General features: G+C 49.8%; 10 protein-coding genes across 10 annotated transcripts; 5 read left to right on the forward strand and 5 right to left on the reverse strand.

Annotated features, from left to right (window-relative positions):
• Positions 1–808: 808 nt before the first annotated feature.
• On the reverse strand, positions 809–1,460 carry Z518_05142 (uncharacterized protein; the record flags this gene model as incomplete). The annotated part of the gene is made up of 2 exons (XM_013415957.1): positions 809–1,324; positions 1,458–1,460. 2 exons carry the CDS (start codon positions 1,458–1,460, stop codon positions 809–811), a joined length of 519 nt encoding a protein of 172 aa, XP_013271411.1.
• A 1,769-nt stretch (positions 1,461–3,229) lies between these two features.
• On the reverse strand, positions 3,230–4,618 carry Z518_05143 (uridine kinase; the record flags this gene model as incomplete). Its single annotated transcript, XM_013415958.1, has 1 exon — positions 3,230–4,618. One exon carries the CDS (start codon positions 4,616–4,618, stop codon positions 3,230–3,232), a length of 1,389 nt encoding a protein of 462 aa, XP_013271412.1.
• A 395-nt stretch (positions 4,619–5,013) lies between these two features.
• Positions 5,014–5,998, forward strand: Z518_05144 (uncharacterized protein; the record flags this gene model as incomplete). The annotated part of the gene is made up of 2 exons (XM_013415959.1): positions 5,014–5,339; positions 5,389–5,998. The coding sequence occupies 2 exons, from the start codon at positions 5,014–5,016 to the stop codon at positions 5,996–5,998; spliced, it is 936 nt and encodes a 311-aa protein (XP_013271413.1).
• An 84-nt stretch (positions 5,999–6,082) lies between these two features.
• Z518_05145 (uncharacterized protein) lies at positions 6,083–7,608 on the reverse strand (the record flags this gene model as incomplete). Its single annotated transcript, XM_013415960.1, has 4 exons — positions 6,083–6,193; positions 6,250–7,179; positions 7,232–7,294; positions 7,348–7,608. The coding sequence occupies 4 exons, from the start codon at positions 7,606–7,608 to the stop codon at positions 6,083–6,085; spliced, it is 1,365 nt and encodes a 454-aa protein (XP_013271414.1).
• A 1,250-nt stretch (positions 7,609–8,858) lies between these two features.
• On the forward strand, positions 8,859–9,172 carry Z518_05146 (uncharacterized protein; the record flags this gene model as incomplete). Its single annotated transcript, XM_013415961.1, has 2 exons — positions 8,859–8,878; positions 8,941–9,172. The coding sequence occupies 2 exons, from the start codon at positions 8,859–8,861 to the stop codon at positions 9,170–9,172; spliced, it is 252 nt and encodes an 83-aa protein (XP_013271415.1).
• Positions 9,173–9,963: 791 nt separating this feature from the next.
• On the forward strand, positions 9,964–10,463 carry Z518_05147 (uncharacterized protein; the record flags this gene model as incomplete). The annotated part of the gene is made up of 3 exons (XM_013415962.1): positions 9,964–10,006; positions 10,068–10,253; positions 10,306–10,463. The coding sequence occupies 3 exons, from the start codon at positions 9,964–9,966 to the stop codon at positions 10,461–10,463; spliced, it is 387 nt and encodes a 128-aa protein (XP_013271416.1).
• A 167-nt stretch (positions 10,464–10,630) lies between these two features.
• On the forward strand, positions 10,631–11,329 carry Z518_05148 (uncharacterized protein; the record flags this gene model as incomplete). Its single annotated transcript, XM_013415963.1, has 2 exons — positions 10,631–10,805; positions 10,863–11,329. 2 exons carry the CDS (start codon positions 10,631–10,633, stop codon positions 11,327–11,329), a joined length of 642 nt encoding a protein of 213 aa, XP_013271417.1.
• A 452-nt stretch (positions 11,330–11,781) lies between these two features.
• Positions 11,782–12,407, reverse strand: Z518_05149 (uncharacterized protein; the record flags this gene model as incomplete). Its single annotated transcript, XM_013415964.1, has 2 exons — positions 11,782–12,106; positions 12,169–12,407. The coding sequence occupies 2 exons, from the start codon at positions 12,405–12,407 to the stop codon at positions 11,782–11,784; spliced, it is 564 nt and encodes a 187-aa protein (XP_013271418.1).
• Positions 12,408–13,427: 1,020 nt separating this feature from the next.
• Positions 13,428–14,588, forward strand: Z518_05150 (uncharacterized protein; the record flags this gene model as incomplete). Its single annotated transcript, XM_013415965.1, has 2 exons — positions 13,428–13,506; positions 13,573–14,588. 2 exons carry the CDS (start codon positions 13,428–13,430, stop codon positions 14,586–14,588), a joined length of 1,095 nt encoding a protein of 364 aa, XP_013271419.1.
• A 368-nt stretch (positions 14,589–14,956) lies between these two features.
• Positions 14,957–16,075, reverse strand: Z518_05151 (uncharacterized protein; the record flags this gene model as incomplete). Its single annotated transcript, XM_013415966.1, has 1 exon — positions 14,957–16,075. The coding sequence occupies one exon, from the start codon at positions 16,073–16,075 to the stop codon at positions 14,957–14,959; it is 1,119 nt and encodes a 372-aa protein (XP_013271420.1).
• Positions 16,076–16,883: the final 808 nt, after the last annotated feature.

The raw sequence follows: 16,883 nt of genomic DNA on the forward strand, positions 1-16,883 counted from the left end.
TGTTCCTTCCCCCAGCCGGCTTTTGTATTCGATTGAATGGCATGTTGTTAGGCTGGGTTCGTCTCTGCTGTGTTTTGTAGATCGACTGTCTCTTTTTTGGGGGGAGAGAAATAGATACCCTTTGGAGGAAAGATGAAGAAGAATTCACGAGAGGGAAAGGAAAGCACTCGAAGCGGCATGAGATGATCTATCCATTCGAGCAAGGTTGAGAAGAGTCAAGTTCTGTGTATATATGGGCTCTTGAAGAAGTCTGGAGGCAAAAAGCAATGCTGGGGATGGCGATGATCGGGTCCGATGATGACAAGAGCAGGGAAGCAAAGCATGATTTTGCATCGTTGCTCGGAGAATATACAGGCTGAAATATCATTTTACAATCTTCGTGTCTTCACTTCCTGGCTCTCGTCTTCTGTTCGAATCTGACGGGGTTGCGATTGTGTTGTTGGTACAAGTTCATTAATTCGGCTAGTCCATCGAATCCTCTTAATTTCTATGAACTGAACCTTGTCCTTTTCCTTTCCCCATTGGCAGACAATGAATTCTCTTGACGTGTTGAGTTGTCTGGGTGTGTCTGTTCCCGTAATTTTTGGGCGGGAACAATTCCCGTGAAATCCAAGGAGAGGCGCCGGTGATGAATGGCCCGCGAGGGTGTTGATTGTAGTCATATCACCATGTCTTTTCCGTATCGAAATCTAGGCGCGACAGGTCTCTTCAGTTCAATTTTCCCTGACAGTGAGACTCAGCATCACGACATGGCATCCCCGAACCAACTCTTCCAACACCAGTGCTTCTTTACCAGCACCCTCAAACCTTACCACTTGCCCATTCCTACCTTCTTCTCTATCTCATCCAACCACCCGGCGCCGATTTCACCGATACCCCGGTCCATCGCGCCTCTCAATCCATCTTGCCCCTGGTACACATCTTCCCACGTAATCTCTGTATCCCGTCCTGTCAAAATTTCCTCGTGCACCCGACTCGGAGCCCCCAACACGCTCGGCCTAAACGAATCTGCTTCCCGCACCATCTTCAGCTCCATGCCCCGACGCAGCGGCTCCGCGATGCCAAAGTTCCGCCGTAACAGGTTCATCCTCGTCGACTCTTGTGTTGCGGTCCAGTTGGCCAGGCGTGTTTCGAGTGGGTGGGTGGATTTGATGCCGTTGTCGTGTGCGTGTGAGGAACGTAATGTGTCGGGGAGGCCTGGAGCCGAGGGAGCCCCGCGGTCCGGTGTTGTTTGATCGTTGGATTTGTTGGACGGGAGCAGTTTGTTGGTGCTTGTGTTGCTGGTGCTGACCGGGTGCCCTGAGGCGGGGGCGATGCGGAGTGACTGAGGTAGTCACAATGTTAGCATGGGTGTTGTTTTTTCTCAGATGGGGATTGTGAGGTGTATTGGATAGGGAGCTGGAAAGAGGACATGTGCTTGGAGATAAAGAGGAAGTTGAAAGAACACAAAAACTTACCATGATGGTGATCTGCGTAAGAGGTTGATAATTGATTGTCAATCGGCAGTCAGTTAAGAGTTTGAGCTCCCGCGAAAAACCCAAGTGGTCTGAGAAATTGCAGTCAATATCAGAGGCTCGAGGTCAGTTTGATTGTTGTGCCGGGATCGGAAATATCAATTTTATGAGTTGTTTTGTGGTTGCAGAACGAAGCACAAGAGCCGCAGGCACGATGAGGCCGCGTCGATGGATTGAAGCGTCGTATTGCATTGGTCTACTGAATATCCGACAGTAACTTGTACGGTGGAGTTTTAGCTTATCTACGCAGTTGCTATAACCAGGTCCAAGCTCCATTTTTACCAGCTTCGACTTTGTCGATACTTGTTTTCATACCATTTTCCTGCTCCTAGGATGCCCTATGAGAATGGTGAGCCCAGAAGAAACCAACCAACTACTCTCCCACTATAGTATCCTCTCGACTCACTCCGTCTCAAGTACTGGAGCGATTCACCCTGGGATGACCTTCAGCGGCACTGTTCTACTCTCTTTGCTAACTCTCAGCTATGGTTTGGTAGTGACAAGCTGGCCCAAATTCCTCAAGCATGCGATGCGCAGGTCCTAACTCCCATTCAGGTGCGCGTTCCGCTTCTAATAACTTGCGCTCCTCCATCAGCTACTCGCACTCTTCTTCCAACAGCTTTCTGTCCTCGTCGTGCTTCAATCAAATTAGCCCCCTATCCTCGTTTTTTGAAAGTCGCTTAGCTTACAGCCATTCACTTTCGAAACACTGCAGCCTCTGTATTGGCACTCGCAAAATTGCTTTAGATTGTTGACTACGGCGCAGTCGCCCCAACCGCACAGCAATGTAATGTGCAGATCGCAATTGTAGGCACAGGTGGCAACGTCTCGAGCCAGTCATGGGTTAGAATTCCGAGCCAAACCAGTTTTGGTCGACGATGGCTTCGCCGCCCTTGGTGCAACACCTCCTTTTGCCGAGGACACGACCCTGGCATTTATGTTTCCAGTGTGATTTTCCTTTGGGATCGCATAAGTCGCGCCTTTTCCAGAGGCCTCATTCTGCGTCTTTTCTATGGCTTCGTGGCTAGGATGGGATTGGCCAATCCACCTCTCCCTGTTTTGGCCGTCCACCTGGCCATCCACCAACGCGTACAGAGAGTTGTGTATAATTCGGAGATAGTGTATTTGCTTCCACCTAGCCTGTAGCGAGGAGCAACTGGTGATAATTAATGGTTCTCTTCAAGGCATCAGCTCCTATCATGGTTGATCAAGATTTCAGACGCTTACCGGTACACTGGCTGAAACAAAGACCGAGATCGAAATTGGGGCCCAAGGCGAGTTTAGACAAGACAACTATATTGCAAAAGTCTTTAGGTGTTTATCAAGATCCGTAACAGGTCATCAGTCTTAGAGGGATGTGCACCGGTAAAGACCGTCGAGGACCATGCAAACCGAGATCGAATACGTTGAAATCTGATTTGAAGAAAAGGAATTTCGTCGAAAGAAAAAGGCCGGAATTGTGATCTTTGGCCCTCCATCTCGTCTCTGGTACGCAAGCTCCTTTCCGCTTCGAGACTGGTCAGCTATGAATGGACATCCCGACTGCATGGCCCAGGGCTCCCTCCTTGCCGGCCAGTAAGAAATCAGGACCTTCTGTCTATTCCTTTGTGGGCGTTCAAGGTATTGTTCTTGGACCGAAGTATGGAGGTAGGCGTTTGAATTCAGAATTTCCTGATTAACTGCGTGAAGTTTCTCGCTCCACACTGTGAGATTGGCTAACAACCAAGGTATCTTTCTTCCACCCATCTCTTCTCATAATCATCGACAATATTGGCAGCCACCACTTTGATCTTGGGAAATACGGTCATCAACCTCTTCATTCCTCGTCCGCCTGCGAGACAGGTAACAAAGACAATTCTTTCTTCCGAGACTCCATGATCCACCAGAACCTTGACGGCCATGAGAGCAGCTCCACCACTAGACATCTGTGGGTCAAGAAGCATCACTGTTTCATGTTCTGCCAGATCGGGGAACAACTTCAAATAGTGCAACTCCGGCTCTCCTGTGCGAAGGTTGGATTGGATAAGTAATCGACCGGTCAAACAATCTGGAATGGTTCTTTTAAGACCAGTCTCCATACAACTTCCACCTCGGAGGATAACCACGGCCGAAACTTTCCCGGCAGATTTGAGGCCAGAATATTTGTACCCGTGAGGTGTTGTAACATCAGCAGAAACGTAGTGGTGACAGTCCAGAGCTTTTTCGATCAGAAGAGCTGTCAATCTATCAAAATAGAAGATGAAGTCCACCTGAGAAGTCACGGGATTTCTGAGGATTGTCGAGACTCCGATAATCTGTGGCTTGCCGGCAAGAATAATGGCGTTCTCTGAGAGAGTGTAGTCTTCGACCTGTTTGCCTAACTTTTCCAATTCGGCATTGTGCCTGATAGACTTCTCCTTCAACATCTGTCGCGTTTGATTGACGATCATTTGAATGGCCATCTTGTTCTGCATGCCACGAGGGACAATGAGATCGGCAATTTCCCTCTGTGGCTCAACGTAGCGTTGGAAGACCGGCTTGACGTAGCTGAACCATTGCTTGATAGTACCCTCAATGGTACGACCTCGTTCTCTGACATCACGAACAATTCGTCTGGACAAACAGACATCTGCATCCGCTTCAACATAGATCTTCAAGTCCAGCAAGTTGAACACCCTTGGGTCATTCAAGGCCAAGATGCCTTCAAGAATAACGACATGCGGAGAATAGATCGAGATGGTCTTGTCCAGTCTCTGGTGCTGCTGAAATGAATAAACCGGGATGTCGGTTCTCTTTCCTTGCTTCAGATCCATCAATTTCTCAACGAGAAGGTCGAAATCTATAGACTCGGGGGAGTCGAGGTCGTATTCGTTCCGATGGGCCCGGGCATTTTGTTCCGGCGTTAAGGACTTGTAGAATGAATCAATGGACAGAATAATGACCCAAGGCAAGTTCAGGGACTGAATGATTTCCACGGCCAGACTTGTTTTACCTGAACCAGAAGAGCCAGCAATACCAATGATACTCATGTCGGCCCACGGCGGGGAATAGTGAGCTTTTTGAGTGTCCGAAACATTTGCTGCTTGCTGAGCCGAGGCCACCATAGAGAGTTCTCTGAGGTCCATGACTCCTGGTATGATGTTCTTTAATGGCTGCTCTCCGAGGTGCTCCTTGAGGTATTTGAACGGGGTACCTGTCTATGGAATGACGGAACTCATACATCGTTCAACGAAGCTGGAAATTCATGTTAAAGAGTAATTGCATTGTACTGACATCGATAGCCTACGCCATGCGAAAATCTGAAAGAAAATGCCGTGCTCTAAGCTGTCAAGAAGGGGCGAAGAAATATGAGGTGTTGGCCTTGAGGGAGAAGGAAGTCATCTCGGAACGGGAAAATGTTGTTCCTTGCGCAACCTGGCAGAACTTCGGGCATTCATTTCACTGGAGCATAAGGTTTATTTCCTTTGCTCTCTCCATCTTTTGCGAGTTGTTCACTATATTTGGGCCCTTGCATCAGGCAATGGACCAAAGTAATCTTTCGTCAAATTGGAAGAAACTGCAGGCCACCTTCGAAGCTTCCAAACCCGATGCTCCTCCTCCCAAACCTTCCTTGCAAAATGGCTTGAAACGAAAACGAGATCAGTTTAGAGACACCCTGCCACAGCTGTCTGCGCAGCTCCCCAATCCGAGGAATAAGCAACGAGTACAAAAGGCTATGGCTCAGAAAGGTGTTCCGTCTACAAAACTCGGGTCAATTCAAGATTTAGAAAATCATGACGATGGAGTGCGTCCACGATTTCCAGACCGAGCATCTTCAGAGAATGTGAACGGAGGACTCTCTCCGTCGTCAGTCTCACCCCTCCCTGCAGCCAATCTAAGATTAATATGTCTACAGCGTCGAAGTCGGCAGATATGTGGCCATAGACTGCGAAATGGTAGGCGTAGGTCCCAACCCAGACAGAGAGTCCGCACTCGCTCGTGTCAGCATTGTCAACTACAATGGCGAACAAGTGTACGATTCCTATGTCGTCCCTCTTGAGACTGTTACGGATTGGAGAACGCCTATCAGCGGCATTGCACCCAAACACATGAAGTATGCTCGATCAATGAAAGAAGTGCAAGCAGATGTTGCCAAAATTATCAAGGACAGAGTGCTCATTGGTCATGCGATCCGACACGACCTCGAAGCTTTGATGCTCGGTCATCCAAAGCGAGATATCCGCGATACATCTCGTCACCCACCCTACCGAAAGCTTACAGGAGGCAATCCACCGCGTCTGAAGATCCTTGCGTCAGAGTTACTCGGCTTTGAGATCCAAGAGGGTGAACATTCAAGCATAGAAGATGCTCGGGCCTGCATGCTGCTCTTCCGGAGGGACAAGGCTGCCTTTGAGCGGGAGCATTCCAAGAAGTGGCCGATACGGACTACCACAGATTCACAGCGAGGCTCAGGTGATCAACAAAAGCCCCAGAAATCGGAGAAGAAAAAGAAGAGGGGGAAATGATCAGCTCGACCTGCTGCCATTGAACGCCGATGAAGAGTAAGGAATATGAGATTGATCTGGCAGTATGGTGCCTTAGCGGGAGAGCTAAAGGGGTATGTCCTCCATCATTTCCATCGCACCCTCTCTTCCTGCAGTGATTATCACATCACCCAATGTCTTGGTATTGAAACCTGCTTCGCAATAAGTGAAATAATACTGGTAATCTCGGTCAGTCTTCCTGGACTTTCCTCTTCATTGCATGACGAGCCTACCTCCCATTTCCTCCGAAACAGAGAAACATCGCTTTCGGTCATACCATCATGTTCCGCTAACAACGCCGGCCGAATCCACGCATCAAAATTCTTTTCAAAGTTTTCTCGCCATATTCTCAATGCCTTGGCATAGTGAGGACCGATATTCTCAACAGCATCAACAATCAGCTGGCCCTTACTCCCTCTGTTGATTGACTCGACCAATTGTGATACTGTCGGTAGGTGACCCCCCGGGAAAATGTATTTGCGGATAAAATCCTCGCCCTTCGCGTATGCATCATACCTCGACTCGGGCATGGTAATGCATTGGAAGACGGCTATGCCGCCATTCGTTTTGAGGAGCTTATGGATGCATTCAAAATATGTTACCAGAAATTCTCGTCCCACAGCTTCAATCATTTCAATACTGACAATCTTGTCATATGGCCCTTCTTTAGGCACCGGGAGAGCTCGATAGTCGCAGAGAAGGACCTCAATGTTTTCGGTCAGCCCTGCATCCGCTATTCGTCGATCTGCGAGGTCTTTTTGCTCCCGACTGAGGGTCAGGGAAGTTATCCGGCATCCTGTCCTTTGGACCGCTCTCATGGCAAAACTCCCCCAGCCTGTGCCAATTTCCAGGACATGGTCTTGTTTCTTGATCTTTGCGTTTTCAATGAATCTGTCCAGTTTTCGCATCTGTGCATCCTCCAACGATTCGTCCTTTTGGCCATCTTCTAGGTAGGATAGCGGCTTCCAGACGGGACACGAATATGTCATATCTTTGGAAAGGAAGGCAGCAAACATCTCATTGCTGATATCATAATGGGCGCTAATGTTCAATTGGGCGTTGGTCAAGGTGTTCGTCCGGCGCATGAGGGCGCTAGTGGAGGAGGATAGGTGGGAGATGAGCGTCGTCGCATTCAACAGCTCGCTGCGATTCAAAATGAAGACCTGTGCTCACGTCAACCGTATTGATCATCCAACAATTCCGATCCTAGCTCACTTGGAAAAATGCCGTTAAGTCGGGACATTCAACCTCACCAAGCATGAATGACTCGGCGAAACCCTGGATCGAATCTTAGTTGGCTACGCGTTGGAAATGAGAGCTACATCGCGAACCATGTCTGCGAATAATGCCAGACGCAACCAAAACGGATCGCGGACTACACGCAGCTGCGCCTGCGGATGGATGAGATCTCCCGTCACTTTCCCACAGGTTGTTTGTGTTCCATCTCTCTCCACCACGGTAAGGCGCCCGACCTTAATCTGTGATATCAAGGACAAGATGAGTTGTCGAGATGTCTTCACAAGAGGTTCCCACACGACTCCACCAGCATAACTGCGTATTCGGTCAAGGGCAGAGGTCACTAAGGAAGACATAGCGCAAAAACAGAAAGGGGGAGAAAGGCTACAGCACGCAAACGACAGTATGTTTCCTAGTGACAAGCAACGAATGAGATAAGCGGCATTGAGACGAAAATTGAAAGACTGCACCGGAACATAATAAGAATTAGGAAAGTTCCATGGCGTGAATGCTGGGTATATATATATCTACGCGAGTCCACTTGGGACGGCAGCCTGGTAGAGACGCAGAATGCACCATCCCCTGCACCCGCCGAACCTATTACACCTAGTGAGGGCATTCGACAAAGCTCAGGGAATTGGTGGGGCACAATGATATGAAAATCGGTTAACTCGCTTCCACGAAAGCTTCTTTGCGGTCAAGCAGCACGCGTCTGGGATCAACTGTTCCAGATTGATTTTTGCAAATCTGCTACACCCTATGCTTCACCATGACATGATATCCGACCAGGTCGGCCAGCAACAAGCCCCAAATTCCGTGTCCCGGTCAGGGCTAGGATCGGAAAGCTGCAGGGTGACAGCTGGATGATGACGATGACATTTTTTATTTTCGAATAGGGTTGTGTCTCTTTTGTACCTGACGACCCTTCGTTCGACCAGGTCTTTGCACCCACCGAGTCCATGGAGAGTATCGCGAACCGGGTTACCTGAAAGTATGATGATGCTCGTCAGCCCCATAGTAGCAGTCAATGCATATATGATCTGATTGGTAGTGCTGGTGGATTTTCTGGCAGGGTCTCTAGAGTAAAGCGGCCACTCCAGCAGAGAGGCTTAGTTAGCTCGGACATTCTTTTTGCGCCGCTATAACGATAGTACACGTCTACATCTTATCTAATCTGTTCGGGTTATGCTGCGGTATGTCCGATGCGTCTGCGTCGCGACGCGTCTCAATTGAAGTTCTGAACTTACTCCACGAACGAATTGCCATTGTCAGCATATATTTCCCCAGCCTGACATCATGCTTGCCCTCCAACATTCTTCGGGCTCTGCTGATAAATGCACCACCAATATCCTACCTTGCTGCATTCATCACGATGGTCCGGCGAAAGTGACCAAGAGATATTGGTCCCCTCAACTTCATAGAGGTCTGTGCCTGACGACATGACTCTTTTTCATGTTCATTTTTCCGTTTTCCTCGAATAGTTTGCTGACAGATTTGTTGTAGATGGTACGCAAACTTCGTATTTTCGAGGCCGAAAGCTACGTGGGAGAGTCATGAAATTACCTGAGGGATATCAAGGTCCGCCCCTTCACACTCTCTGACGATCATGTTTATCGACGGCCACACGTAGGTGTTGTGGCGAAATCCACGGAACGATATCTATCTCAGTCAACCAAAACTTCCGCTAGGCCCACGTACACCGCAGTAGACGAAAATATTGAGGTTCAAGACGAAGAAGATGAGCCTCCAGAACCCGTCCAAATACTTGAACAGGTCTCTTCCTTTGACGAGGTGATTGTCTGGGGCCACGATAGGTTACCAGCTTTGGAAGATCCATATGTGAAGGGCATCGAAGAATGGATATCGTTCGCCCAAGCCATCCATGGAAAATCCTCTCACCAAGGCCAGTCCCCGGCATGAAGGGGAGACGGCCGAAGCCAGAAGTTGATTCTCTAAACTGCGTCATCTTAAACCCTGTTGCAGATGCTTGTTCTTCGCCCCGGACCATCCCTACTCCAGCTAGAGATATTTCTCTGACCCAATACACTCTCTGCCAATACCCTTTGAAGATGTCACTGGCTTCTTCTTCAACTCTCCTCTCGCCGCCAATGTCCTCTTCAGCTCACCTGTCCAATTTCACAGCCTCTGGACCATACTTCCGACCCCCTTTGTGATTGGCGTATCGACGAGCACGAGTCATGTCCATCTAGAGGAATTTCCGTGTCATATCTGCACCAACTAGATCTCCACGTTCGACGTACGACTCAAAGATGGATCGAAGAGCTTCAATAGACTTTATGCAATTGGCACAGTCCGAAACGCCCCAGAAGGGCAAGATGAGGCTCTTGTATAGTTCGAAAGCCAGGAATCTCATATCTCCCGGTCATATTTCATAGGAGAAACATAACTCTAGTCGAAGCCTTGATCCTAAAATGGTTGAGAAGAGTTCCTTTTTGATATTCTCGTGTCCATCATCCTCGCCTCCTCCGGCAATCATTCAACTCGGACGCAGAAGTGTAGTTCCATGGCCACCCAAATCAGTTCCCGTTCTTCTGCGCTGGGCCGACTCGTTGACCTGATTGGTGGCCGGTAAGGATAGGGAGGCGTTCACATCACTTGTAGAGTGCTGTGTCAACCTCTACGATATACGGCCCGGCCCCGGCCCCCCTGGCCCCCGCGGAACCTTCTCGTCATGGAGAAGAATAGCTTCGATGTCATTATCGTCGGCGCCGGAATTAGTGGCATTAATGCCGCGTATCACCTATAACAAAGTCTCGCCGATTACTCGTATGCCATTTTAGACGAGAGAAATCAGTTGGGGGGACATGGAAGCCTGTTCAAATTCCCCGGAATCAGATCAGATTCGGATCTTTTCACCACTGGCCTCCCTTGGGAACTGGCAACATGATCGCGCCATTGCAGAAGCAAAAGCCATTCTTGGCTATCTCGGAAACGCCGCCACTGAACATGGGATCGACCAGCATTTCAATTCGGACATATGGTTGTATCGATGGATTGGCCGTCGCCATGTCAACATTGGAAACTTGAAATAGAAGTCACCGGAGCTGCCACGTCTTGCTCGGCACGGGCTATTACGACTACAAGCGTGGGCTCAGCCCTGCGATTGAAGGAATCGAAAACTTTAAGGGCACGGTCGTCCATCCCCAGTTTTGGCCAGAGGACCTTGATTATGCCGACAAAATGGTGGTGATCATCGGTAGTGGCGCCACTGCGGTGACCCTTCTTCCTAGCATGGCCGAGAAGGTCAAGTCAATCACCATGCTGCAGCGATCACGCGGATACCTCGTCCACATTCCTGTCGTCGACCCGCTCGTCACACTCCTTAAGAGATGAATTCCGCTCAAGCGGGCGAATCCTATGATCCGAATGATGTATTATGCGAGAGCCATCGTGCTCTGCTGGTGGTTCCCCGAACGGATGATCCGTTTCCTTCGCAAGAACACCGAACGGCAACTACACGAGCATCTCCCTTGTGACCCTCATTTCAAACCCAAATACAACCCTTGGCAGCAAAGAATGCGTATCACTCCCGGTGAGTCAAGCGCACGGTGTTCAAAATAACACCCTCTTCTTGACGGTTTCGCGGGAGGTGACTTCTTTGAATGTCTCCGAAAGGGCAAAGCCTGTGTCGTCACCGACACCATCGACACGGTGACAGAAACGGGCATCAAGCTCCACTCTGGATATGACCTCGATGCCGACATCATCGTCACTGCGACCGGTCCCAAGGTCCAATTTGGAGGCGCCGTGAAGATCTCGGTTGATGGGGTCCCGACCTACGTGCCCGACGAATTTATCTGGCGAGGTGCCATGTTGCAAGACGTTCTCAATCTCGTGTTCGTCTTCGACTTATCCAGCCAATCTTGGACTCTGGGTGTCGATGCCACAGCGCAGTTATGGGTGCGCGTCCTGAAGAATGTTCGCAGCAAGGGCATGACCAGCTATTGCCCCCGCGTGGACGTGAAGGACGGCATTCGTAAGAAATTCATCATCGACCTGCAAAGTTCGTACACCAATGCCGCAAAAGGAGGCGAAATGTCTACCGAAAGGTGGTGACCGGGTTGCACCTATGCCGGGTGTAGGAACGAGGATAGAGATTTCTATTGTAAAGGTGATGAACGGTTTAGCCCCTGAGTGTCTATCACGCAGGGAGGATGTCGGTGTCAGGACCGTGGAGCAACCACACACGAAAGTTGACTCGCTTGCTTCCTCTGTATAGACTATAAATCTCATCGCAAAGACGAACCACCAGAGAGAACTCCATGGACTCCAAGACTCTCTGGTCACTCGCGTCTCTTGACCCCCTGTTCTCCTTGCTTCTTGCCTGCCTGTGCGCTGTGATAACGGCATGCTTCATTACATAATCCAAGTACCTAGCACCCCGCTACACTGCTTCTCCACTACGCTAGGACAGCTCCACAGGTGAGGCTCAAAAGACATTCCCCACCTTTCTCCGGCCTCGGGCTTTCATGCTTGCCCTTTGGAGCGCCTTTTCTGAATTACTCCTGTCACCTTCTCTCTTGTCTGCAGCCTTCGTCCTCACGAATGCCACGATATCCAACTTCTCCGGGTGTTGACAGTCGGTTAATTTCTTGCTGATACGCCTTGATCTCCTGAGGTTGGGTGGAGTCTTCTAACGAGCGATAGGATTCGAGTAGTTTCGCACATGCGGAGATTGTGAGCATGAATATTGGTGTGAATATTATATCTGCTTGACAAGATGGAAGATCGGCGAGCTTGGTTCCAGATATACCCCGATAAGCTCTTTGTTGACCACCATCTGGCGGCAAGCCAGATTTGTCTGGGCGTATGGAGGAAATATGCGTCCGCCATCTGCGCCGCCGTAGTTAATAGTCTCTTGCTGGTTAGCTGCAAAGCTTACCCTTTTCACAGACCCATTAGCTTTCGAAATACCACCGAGCTGACCTTCTGCCGTGACGTTCATTTCTGTGTGATCTCCTGCTAACCCTTTCATGGGATGGCGTACGTCGAGTGTGAAGCGGAGATTCTGCAGCAGGAGGAATGCGAGTGACTTGGCGTCGTCTTCGCCTATGCTCTCGAACTTCGCAATAAACTTTGAGAGCGAGATGTGAAAGTGGTCTGCTTTCGTGGCAATGGAGAGAGCGCACACCATGATTTTGTTTGGGATGATATATCAGGGGTGAGTCAGTAAGATAGAGGCGCTGGAGATACTGGATTGGGGCTGCCAAAGGCAACGAGTGACAATCCAGCTGAAAAGAACAGAGAAAGCAATATTGATAGCGAGAACGAGATATGAATATATCGACTCGATGCATACTACAATGTTCGAGCGGATTCTCGGACTTATAGCCTCACCCATATCTTTGATCGTTGTACAACCCCATTCCACAATCTTCAACTCCTCTGTGGTGGATCGTTTGGACATGGACATGGGCATCAGCAATATCGGCCCAGCCGCCTCCGACTGATCCATCTTGACTTCTCCTTTGAAGCTGTTTTCGCAACTTGAGTTCTTCGGAAGGCGGCTCTGATGCGCTCAGAAGCAAGGTCGTTGTGAACTTGGTTTTCTTCGGTGTATGATCAATATCGAGGCTCTGTACGCATCGTTTCCAATCATGATTTTGTTGATTTACATATGTCCAGAGATCCAAAAGCACGTCGTGACTGCCGAATTGGATTATTCCTCTTTTAAAATGAGTGAGATTTGGAAGAATTTGTACAGTAGTGATAAAAGGGGATGGGCATTTCGACATCAATATTATTTTGCAAAAATCCACAAACTTGCCAAGGCCCGGCCGAGTCTTAGCTGCCCACCACCCCCAAACCGTGTGGGCACCTACAGTACAGACGGCACAAAGTTCGAGCTCGGCGGAGAATTCTCTCACCATTGGCTCTAATCCTCACGGACCGGTCATTGGAGACTGGCATGTTGAATATAATGCTTCCTCCACAGTATCCAAAGGCAAACCCCGGAGTGTACTACGTTTGATATTGAAACTTAAGATCTAGGAGATTCTACCGTCTCATCATCGACCAGATATCACGAACGAGCCCTTTAACATCACCCAAGGTCTCGGCCTTGTGCAATCTCGAACTCCGCCAACCAACCACCTCATACCAACCCGATGACCACCCCTCCTCGTCTCCACGCTAGAGTTGACTCCCATTCAGAATGGCATCTCAACCGGAAACAAAATCCGAGGCCGAAGCACTGGTGCCTCAATTCCGACTTGAAAAGGTGCTCAATCAAGGTGTGTCGGACAGTCTCACAGGACAATGATAGAGCATTAGTCTCACAAATATAATCCACAACCCAGATCAAAATGGCCGCCGCATTTCCCTCTTGGGCACCATCGCCTCTCAACCCGCCCTCATCACACTGGAACGAGCAGCTTTTCCCAGCGAACCAGCCCTCGTCTCATCTCTCCTCGACTCTCTGACCAATACCAGCAACTTGGGCGCCAACGATATCTACCGCTGGTACATGGCGAACCGGTCCATCAAGCCGTCCTTCACGACCACGACCACCAGCACCCCACCAACAACACCAAATCCAGAAATCCCCGACCTAAAACTCAACCTCATCTACCCATGTACCCCTCAACATATCCGCAAATACTCCGCCCAGCGCGTGCGCATGGTCACCGAGACCCCTGCCATCTACTCCGCCCATATCCGTCCGTACATGACTAGTCAACGCGCTCTGGGCCGTCTCGACTGGGTCTACAACATCCTCAACGGGATCACCGAGCAAGAAGACATTATCGCCCGCATTGAGTGGGATGACTCGGCCTCTCCCTCCCCCTCCAGTACTGGTTTCTTGCTCCTGCCCGATCTAAACTGGGATCGCAAAAGCGTGCAAGGCATGCACTTACTCGCCCTGGTTCAACGGCGCGATATCTGGTCTTTACGCGACTTGCGCCGCAAACATGTCCCCTGGCTAAAACACGTCCGTGACCAGATCGTCAACGCGGTTGTGACGAAGGTATTCCCTGGAGAAATGGAGGCTGATGAAATCAAGTGCTACGTACATTATCAACCGACCTATTATCATTTTCATATCCATGTGGTACATGTGATGTTGGAGGCCGGGACGACGCAGAGTGTAGGCAAGGCGTTTGGGTTGGCGAATGTCATTGCGCAGCTCGAAAGTTTATGGAGTGGCACGTCCGAGGATAGGGAGGAAGCCGGAATGCATCAGGTGGATCTGACGTATTTTCTGGGCGAGGAAAGTGAGTTGTGGAAGAAGTGTTTTGGAAAGTTGAAGATGGGTCAAGAGGTGGATTTGAACAAGCCCGAACATAACTTCGCACAGAAAGATAATAGGTGGTAGAGAGTGGCCAAAAGGATCGAAGAATCCCAGGGGATGTTCCCCGCTGTGAATGACATGTATTGAGTCTCGTGTTATATATCGCCTTCGGTGTCCTCTCACCGATATGCTTTTGTGTGCTAGCGTGCTAGTGGAGATAAATAATACAAGAACTGAAAAATAAATCTAAAAAAGTACACTGGAGAATTGAATCGGAAATGCGGTGCCAAACCACAGCAGCCGTAACCAAGATTCATGGGCGGCGAGGGTTTCGAGTTTGTTTCGCTTTGAGAACTGAGATACCATTCATCATCTTCCCACCAAAAAAAGAAAATTGAGATGCTGCGTACCCGGAAGAGTGACAAGACCTCGTGATGGCGAGGAACTGCGATTTATTCCTCAATGTAGCAGATGAATTTGGTGGACTTCCCAATGCGGCCGGTGATGGTGCTGGTGAAGGACACCGGACTGGTTCCTGTGGCGCCGGTGGAGGCGACTTCACTCGGACTTGGGGTTGAAGGGTTCTCGACGGGTTCGGGGCTCTCAACCGGAGTGGGTTCGACGACTGGGGATGGGGAGACGTCGTCGGAGGGAGTGACAATTGGGGCGGCGGGCTTGGTGGGCTTGGCTGTGATGGCGATCTTGGTGGATGTGGTGGTGCTATTGGAGTATGGAGCCGTGAGGGAAACAGCGGAGGGTTTGGTAGTGGTGGAGGAAGAGGCGGATGTCGTCACTGAAACGGGCGGTTGAGATTCAGAGGAAGATCCGTCCATCAGGGCAGGGCCAGGGATGACGTACGAGGTCAGTTCCTGGTAGATGTTGATGAAGAGACCTGGGTCCTCGGCGTTGTAGAGCTCGGTTCCCAAGGTACCAGTAGAGAGTGAGTTGGTGCCAGAGCCCGTGATTTCCAAGTTGATGCATTGAGGATAATTCTGGGCTCCGCCGACATCAAAGGCCGAGTGCAAGGCGATAGTTTCGTGGCGAAGTACGTATTTGCCGGGTGCGATGCTGGATGGGATGGTGACGACCCAGGAGTTGTTGTTTGCAATCATATCATCCGAGGCCCAGTGGCCTGGAGGATCGCTGCCATCGACGAGGCCGGCCTCATCAATTTTGTTGAAGAGCAGCTTGGTTTTGTCGACCGTTGTGCAGTCATCACCGCAGGATGCGAGATAGTCGAGCATAGGGCCATGGTGAGATTCAGGCCAGATCGTCCATTGAAGTTCGACGGCGTCTCCAGCGGCGACAGTGACATACGCCCCGCCAGGAGTGGCTCCCTTGTGGCAGATAATGTCAGGACTAGTGTAGTCACTGACGAAACCGTTGTCGAGATCCTCTGGAGCACTCCATCCAGCCACAACGGGAGGAGGATTCTGGAATTGGAAGCTCGGACTGTACCCAGAATACCAGACACCACCGGCGACAATACCTTGCACTGTACCGTGGGCGGAAACCTTGGAAAGAAAGGAAAGGGCTCCAAAGAGAGCAGTAGACTTGATGATGAAAGACATGGTTGATGTTTAAATCGATCAGAAGACTTTTGATAAAGCGAACATGAGCTGCTGCAAAGCTAGAATAGTCCGTCAAAAAGAGCGATGAAGGACTGGCTTCAATCAATGAAGACCTTGGAAACGAATGTGGGATAAAGAACGAATAGGGTGTCAATTTATCTGGAGGGGGAAAAAAAAAAGGAAAGACCTGCTTGGGAAGCTCTTTTGGGGGAGACCAATGCTCTGACGGGAAGAAAAAGAGTAGGATGGACGATGATGAAGAATGAGATATATACCATTTGCAATATGGGTCTCGGTAAAGCCGCCACCATTGGCAGGTTTCAGGTTTGGAGTAGCTCGCCGATAAACCATGAATGAGTTGCAGGGAACGAATAGGAGAATATGGATGCCTAAGTGCACCAATATGAACAGTAAATTGATGAGCTGGTTGGTGGGTATAGCTGGCCCCCGGTGGGGGAAGGGTTGAAAGAGGACATGGATTCTGGCACTAAGGCTGGATCGCAAACACTGAATCTATGGATATCAGATCTGCCATGGCGCCATCCAGATTAGCCAGGGAGTCCCGGGAACACATCTTTCTCATGATGAACGTGGCCAGCAGGGGTTATTGTTGATGATGGAGGAGACGTCAAAGTAGGACACCGACATGTTGGTGTCAGGTGGATGTTAGTGATCCGAGCCTGCTTAGCTGTGACAGCGTTCGGGGTCGGGAAGCACAGCATGTTCAGACCATCGGATAGAGATGTTATGGTGGGCAGAGGTGAGGATAGTCAGGTAAGTTGACATTGAAAGATGTCAGGAATTGTCG

This window comes from Rhinocladiella mackenziei, assembly GCF_000835555.1.
Source record: "Rhinocladiella mackenziei CBS 650.93 unplaced genomic scaffold supercont1.4, whole genome shotgun sequence".
Lineage (NCBI taxonomy): Eukaryota > Fungi > Ascomycota > Eurotiomycetes > Chaetothyriales > Herpotrichiellaceae > Rhinocladiella > Rhinocladiella mackenziei.